The sequence below is a fragment of the Plasmodium inui genome, assembly GCF_000524495.1.
Source record: "Plasmodium inui San Antonio 1 unplaced genomic scaffold supercont1.2, whole genome shotgun sequence".
NCBI lineage: Eukaryota > Apicomplexa > Aconoidasida > Haemosporida > Plasmodiidae > Plasmodium > Plasmodium inui.
The window spans coordinates 422,893-430,369 of record NW_008481836.1 but is presented as its reverse complement, the minus strand read 5'-3'; the positions used below and the strand labels follow the sequence as shown (position 1 = coordinate 430,369).

General features: G+C 41.7%; 2 protein-coding genes across 2 annotated transcripts in view; one reads left to right on the top strand and one right to left on the bottom strand.

The window, feature by feature from the left end:
- C922_00535 (hypothetical protein) overlaps positions 1-3,082 on the bottom strand; it is a gene marked incomplete at both ends in the record, with an annotated part of 4,217 nt that extends 1,135 nt beyond the window's left edge. Inside the window, one exon of the mRNA XM_008816151.1 lies at positions 18-3,082. Coding sequence (XP_008814373.1) covers positions 18-3,082 — 3,065 coding nt within the window. The remainder of the gene's footprint in view (positions 1-17) is intronic.
- Positions 3,083-6,864: 3,782 nt separating this feature from the next.
- C922_00534 (CMGC/GSK protein kinase) overlaps positions 6,865-7,477 on the top strand; it is a gene marked incomplete at both ends in the record, with an annotated part of 2,528 nt that continues 1,915 nt past the window's right edge. Inside the window, 2 exons of the mRNA XM_008816150.1 lie at positions 6,865-7,055; positions 7,268-7,459. Of these exons, the coding sequence (XP_008814372.1) occupies positions 6,865-7,055; positions 7,268-7,459 (383 nt within the window). The remainder of the gene's footprint in view (positions 7,056-7,267; positions 7,460-7,477) is intronic.

Sequence of the window (7,477 nt, the reverse complement as noted above, 5' to 3'; positions counted from 1 at the left end):
CCCTTTGCGCCATCCACGGAATTTCCACCGCGTCCCTATTGCTATCGGAGAAGTGTTCCCTGCGCAAGGATCGGAGGTCCAGTTCATTTCTACCCTTCACTAAAAGGTACAGATACTCCTGTGTCTTCTTTTTTTCCTTAATTTCTTTCTTAATCATATGATTTATGAACACTTTCAGGTTTATGTTTCTCCTTAGAATATTCCATTTTGTTTCTCTCGTCCACGAACCGTTTGGGAGTTTTGGCTGCAGTGCGCTTCCAATCGGATGCTCCCCTTTTTTGAGCATGTTGTGGTTTAAACCCCCTTGTGTGTGTTGTTGGGTGTGTAATCCTCTCTTACCCATGTTTTGTTTGGTGTCTTTCCTGTCTTCCTGCTCATTATTTTTTCCGACTTTGTTTTGCTGCTTTTTCTCCACCTCCGCGTCGTGTCCTTTCCGATCGCTCCTTTCATCCCCATTCTGTGCGACCTCATTTCTATTCCCGTCGTTTGACAAAATATATTCGTGCTTGTAAGGTGGACCTTTCTCCCCTGACTCACAAAAATTTGTAAAGGCATTTTCGTGTCTCTTTGGCTCACCCTGGTGGCGGCACCCATCGTCTTTCCTTTTATCTTCGATCACGTTCGTGCAGTTCCTATTTGCAGGAGTCTTATTCGCAACGTCAACGGATGAAGTTTTCTCCCTTTTGCTATACCTGGAGGTGACTTTCAACGTCTTGACTATAACTTCTTGTATGACTTGTTCATACGCATTGTTTTCGTGCCTCTCCTCTAAGTTGCCCTTTCCAAATAAATTCTTCTTTCCTGACATAGAGGAAACGTTTTCACGAGTCTGAAGCAGCGGGACATTGCTGTACGATCGTTTGTCATCAATAGGACGTGTTTTAGCTGCCTTGTTCATACATTTTTGGCAATCCTGACTTTGGGGAATTTGTCCCGTTGTGGTTACTCCATTTGTTACTTCCTCTTCTTCTTCCTTGGTGGGATTTACGAGATGGCAATTTTTATTTGTACTTTTCAAAGAAGAATTTGTTTGTACTTCATTCATCTCAGTTGCGCTTTCTCCTGTCTGCCGATTCCTCCCATCACTTCCATGCTTAGTTGTGATGGCATGATCACAATCAATATGCCCCGCATCGAGTTGTTCGGTTTTTACTTCATCGAGGGGGTTATTTGTTGTCCCTTGTTCTGATGTCTCCTTCTGTTTAGTTGTGATATCTGCCTTTTTAGGCACTTCTGCAAGTTCGTCTTCACCGACGGGGTGCGCCCGTTTGGGATCTTTGATCAAACATATTGGGGAAAAGGGTTCCTTCCCCCTCGAGGGCACTTCCCCGTCGTTGTCACTCCTTCGGTTGTGGCCTACTTGAAGTTCCTCTAACCCTAGTACGTCATTTCCCACGAGCCCGTGTGCACTTTCGCTAAACGTGGTCATATTCGCCTGTTCCTGGAGATCGCTTCCATACGAATTTTTGCCTGAAGTTGGATCATCATCCGTGTGGTCAACGCTGGTAGGAGGCATAAGGGGGATATTGAAATGGGGATTTCTCCTAGTTCGGTTGGTACCATTTCCAGGAATCGCCTCATCTAACCAACCACTGAACCGCAGCTCTTTGTTGTGGAGTCTTCGCACAGGAGTGCTACACGGAGAGAGGCTCATCTCGTTCCCGATGGGGCAATCGGAGTTACTAAAGTATTGTCCTTCATTCGAAATTTTTTTTTTTTTTTTCGCCATAAATTTGTTAAGGTATTGAAATGCTAATCCGTCATCACTTGTCCCTTTTGTGGATCCATCCGCCAACTGGGTTGCCAATGCACCTGTTATGTGACTCGAATAGACGTTACTACTTTTCCGTCTCGCTTTGGCATTTTTTAAAAATTCAAAATTTATGTACAGATTTTTTTTTTTTTTTTTCAAGTTCTCTTCCAAAATGGCTGACTTGGATTTCTTAAAAATGGGATGATAGGAATTCTCCTTAGGTTTATAATTTTCAGAATAAAAACAAGTCCTAAGTTCTTGGGGCAAAAAATGCAACCCTTGAATGGTGTTATTTAGGATCTGCATGGAATGAATTAAGTTTTTAAGACCAAAGATATATTCATCATCCACCGATGGGTTATCTTGCAAATAAATGGTATTGGCAAAATCTATCATTCGTATGTCTAGCGAATTTGACCTCGCTTTTTCATCATTTAGTCCGCCATCAAAAACCCAGAGAAGGGAAGAAGACCAGAAGCGGTAGTGTCGTAACTCCACTATGCAGTTAAAAAATCGATGTAATTTTTCTAGAAGTAATGGAATCAATTCGTCGTACAGTAAGATACCATTTCCAAACCAATTTCGAATTGCCCATGGGATGTTTTCCTTTGTTAAATTTCTACCCCAATATTTATCTTTATAAAATAATTTGTCATTTATTTTGTTGTAATGTTGGCAACCGCATAATCTAAATCCTAGAGAATGGCTAGTTGTCCTAAAGCTTTTTTCTACTTGTCTTTTTCTTTTTTCTAAGGAGGCACCTATTTTTCTTTGTCTTTTCCCCATTTTGATGTCCAGCACACATGGTCGCTTAAATCCATACACGAGATCTTCCAACACGATGTGCGGAATGCATTTCTTTCGCTTCTTCCCCTTGGCGCACTTGTCACTTTTCGTGTCTTTTTCTCCCTTTTCGGGCTCGCCCTGAGGCGGTTTGGCTATCGGCTGGTTTGGCAGCTCGTTTGCCGATTCGCTTGCAGCTTGATCCTCCACTTTGTTTGTCTGATCGCGCCCGCCCAAACTGAAATATTTCCGACCCTTACTACCACTCAGCTCAATTCTCCTTCTATGTTTGTTAAGTAAGTTGTCCTCCATCTCGGACGACGAGGAATACTCAACGACGATTTCAGTCACTCCATAAAACTTGGGGATGAATTTTTTCAAAATGTGTAACGGACCCGACTCCGCGGAAGACGCTCCAAAGTTCGTTAACTTCTCATAGAAAATGTATTCATTTTCTATAAGGGGTTTGTACACTTTCGATGAGTCTTTCGGTTTTATCAGTTTGCAGTGGCCCCCAACCTGGTGCCTGTACTCTTCGACTCTCATTTTGGGTGCGCGCGGGGAGAAGAGCACCGGCGAGATGCACAGCGAGGTGAGAATTACGCCGCTATATGACGCAACGCAGTTTTGCCACTGCGCCGTGGTGTGCCACCCGAGCGCCTGACCGTGGGTGGCCAATTAAAAAATTCCCTGCACAGATTGTTCTGCGCTCCCAAGTGATTCGAAGGGGGGATGGAATGAAGTGACTTTCCTTTTTATTACTCCTACTGTAATTGTAATTGTTCTTTTTTTTTTTTTTTTTTCCTTCTTTTTTTACATTTTGTGCCGCTGGAGGATAGTCAATTTGTCAACCTAGCACCATTTTACGGTTATAATTTGTCTCCCCGCTTATTTTCGGAGTGCGTGACTCAGTGTCATAACTCTCAGCAGGTGGGCATACATGAATGCTTATATGTATACAGGAATGTACACGAGTTTTTTTTTTTTTTTTTTTTCCTTCTCCTTATGGGGCGCAAGATTTGATTAGCTGCCACTTCCACCTGGATGTCATTTATGCTAACATTCGCTTTCACGTTCTCGCGTCGATCGCATAGACATCTGCGTCTGACGTTAACCTAGGACGGGGTGGCTTTTCCCCACATGGTTTCATTCGAGTTCTTTTCTCACAGGCGCACAGAGGTCACATTAGCCGTGTACATACTAGATCTACGAGTACACATGAGGAGATACCCAGGTGGAAGCACACAGTGGTACATATCTGTATGGGTGTTCCCTTATAGGTACACTTGAAATGCTCGCTGTTACTCTACTCTTGCCAGAGGGGGATATACATAAACACAAATGGGAGTAATAGGTTCCACAGAGTATGCTTCCCTATGTCTTTTGGTTGATTCGTTTACCTTCGCTTTATGTAGGCGTGTAAATAATTTACAAAAATCGTGGGTTGTAACGAGGTATACCTTAAAATGGGTGCGTAAAAAAAAAAAAAAAAGAAAAAAAAACAAAAGAGGAGGGAAATAGTTTAAAATGTGAAAATGTTCTGACTGTTCATAATTTTTTCAACAATGAAGTGGAAAAAATAAGCTAAAAAAAAAAGCTAGAAAAAAAAAAGCTAGAAAAAAAAAAAGCTAAAAAAAAAATAGCTAAAAAACAGTTTAAAAAGGATAAGTCCAAAAGTGACACAAAACAGAGAAACATCAAAATGGTGAAACATAACGTTAAATGAACGTTTTACCCATTTGAAAATGCAAAATGTGAAAGTAGAATTTTTTTGCTTTCATAATGATGCATCATTTCTCATTTGCGATTTTTTCTTTAATCGTACGCATGGTAAAATGGTTTCCTTTTCGTTTAATAAAAATATTTTTCTTTTTTTGTTTTTTTTTCATTTTTTTCTCTCTGAAATTTTTGTCGAGCGTCTATGCAGAAAGGCGGGACACATTTTGCATGCTCCAAAATTTGAAGTTGAAATGTCACTTCTTTATCCGTTAAGCAAAAAAAAGAAATAAAACGTGTACCCTACGTTGTACGTTCCGTCGCTTTGGGCATCGCTGTATTGTTGGCAGTCTTCGCGCTGCATGTAACAAGTACAAAACGTGGGGTCATGAAAAAGAAAAAAACAAAAAAAGCAACCACTAATTTTACGAATACACGCAGGTAGGCGCACATGCGTTCATGCTGACATGTGGAGTGTGCCCAAACTGCATGATGGGCACTGTCCTCATGGAGTTCGGATAAATAAGAACTACACATTGCCAGCTGCGAAAAACGAGCTATGAACTACGAAGTGGGAAGTAGCAAGTGCGAACTACTAAGTATGAACTGCTGACGCGGAGCTATGGATGCAGTTCTACCTACACAACGCGGCGTCCTTGTCCCTTTTTCACGTGGGGCATGTATAACACCTCGCTGTGTAGAGAGCAATCAAAGTGAGGTCTCTCCATTAGCTTTCTTCACACATTTATGCGTACTTCTCATACACACGTCGCCAACACCCCTGGACCTTGTGCACCCCCGGCGATACTTCACAAAATTGCCATAATTTGCTTTTCCTTCCATTTGATTGTATCGCCACCAGAAGGAAAAAAAATAAAGTGAGAAAGATAAAGTAAAAACGTTTACTCCCGTACGCATAATGCGTTTCCAAATAATCAAAAAAATTAGGAAATAAAAAAAAAAAAATAATAATTCCAAATGGTCCCTTCTGATGTGTACGAAAATGCGAATAGACATATCTCTCTACAGTTTGTATTTTATTTTTTTTTTTGAGAAATTTCCCATTTTGTCCGTCCCCCCATTTGTACTGTAAAGTTTACCTCGAGAAGGATGAACGCTAAGTAGCTACTAGCCAGTGTTCTCCACATTTGGGCGTACCCCTCCAGTGTGTATTCCCCCTAATGGTGCGGAAGGCAATCCAATTAGCAAATCCAGAGTGGTACACTGCATGGATCCTCCACCTGTAAAGAAGCGAGAATTTTCTCTTTTCCACATAATACCCTGTCAAAGTTTGCTGCACCTAAAACGAGTTGTGCGATTATTACAACGGGGCGGATTTCACATGATTCTATCCCATGTGGGAATCTGTTCTGTGAGTATAGCTTCTCATTTTACACTCCCTCTAATTTTTTTCTTTGAATTGCGAAATGGATGGAACCCCCGAGTGTCACTCCGTCTTTGTGAAAATATGCACACATGGAAAGTAACTATATGAAAAGCCAAATTGGGAAAAAAAAAAAAAATACACAACGGGAAAAGGTGATATCTATTCATTTTTTCACCATGTATTGCTAATGCCAAAAAGGAATAAATACGAAACGAGGCAAATGTACAAAATGAAAGTAATTTCAACATTCCTCTTTTCCCTTTTTTTCTTTTTTTTGCCATATATGTGTATCACTCCATTGGGATGAACAAAGAGGGAAGACCCACGTATCGGTTACGTCAATTTGATGCTCAAAACGAAATGCAATTCGCACACCTCGTTTTGTTCCCTCCCTCTTGGTGATCTAAATGTATGCAGGCCGTTTCATTTCCCGTATACAATCGCAAAATGGAAGAAAAGGAAACCATTTGCGATCATCGTAGCGGCTCCGGTGACGTGAACACTGCTATGCGGACGAGTGGACGGGGGAATGTACACGTGTGCACATGAAGGAGGCGTCGCTGGGAAGTAAATTTTAACAAAATCTATGAGTAAAAAAAAAAAAAAAAGGAAAAAGAGGGAGTTTATAAGTATAGGATACACAGTACCACTGACACTGCTGTGATGGCACCCCACAAAAAATCGCACTCATCAGGTGTAAGGACAAAGGATATGCTCCAAAGTGTAGATAAAAAAAATCGCGAGTTGTAAAATGTAGAAAAATAAAATATTTTAAAAAAATAAGAATGGCAAAAAAGAACGTTCACACCTTTTTATGTATCTGCATATGAAGTTATCCCACTCGGCCTGACTGTTGTCCGTTTCTACATTCTTTGTTCCTACGGCCTGTTCTGCCAAAGGTTGGCGGTAAAATGAGCGGCCAAGACTGAATTGATATTTCACTTCGAAGTGTTTCGAGGCATTTCGAAGCATTTAGAAGCTTTTCCAAATTTTCTTTTTTTCTTTTTTTTTTTTTTTGTGGATGGCTCCCCGTTGTCATTCTTTTCTCCCCCACTTTGTGATACTCGTTCTGCGGTACAATTGTCTCATTTGTCTGAAAGTCCTTTTTCCTTTTATCCAAACTGGCACTCATCCGGAGTTAAGTCCCACAAGTACACGCAGGGAGAAGACGCGGTGTGAACGCCTGGAAGATTAAACAAACCCGTGGGTACACTTCAACGCGCGCATGTCCACGCCGATAAGCATACAGAGGAATCTTCTCAAAATCGCCGAGCTGATCAAAATGGAATGCGTCAGGAAGGAAGAGCCCAAGTACAAGTTGGTGAAACTCATCGGCAAGGGCACCTTTGGGAAGGTCTATTACGCTATTGATCTGTGCACGCAGGAGCCCGTCGCGATTAAGCGGTCCCCCAAGTGGTATGAGAAGTGTACCATATGTGCGACGTGTGGGAAGCGCAACAGGCCGGCATTAATTTGAAATTGCGCCGTTTGACAGGTCTTCCCCGCAACCAGATGTGGGGACACTTGTAGACAGACCTACTGTCAGCTTCAAATGTGCCTCGCCCCTCCCAAATGTGCCTGGCTCCCCCAAATGTGCTTTGCCCCCACCTTTTGTGCCTCCGAACCAGGAGGAACAAAGTCTCGAGAGAAGTCGACCTCCTGCAGAAGATGCAGCACAGCGAAAACATAGTAAATTTAAAATCCATTTTTTACACGACGACGGAGAAGGGCTTTCGTATACAGAACATTGTCTTCAAGTACATGACATACAGCCTGGGAAAGTATATCCGATTTAAGAGGCAGGAAAAGAAGGAAAACAAGTGAGCACAAAAAAAAAA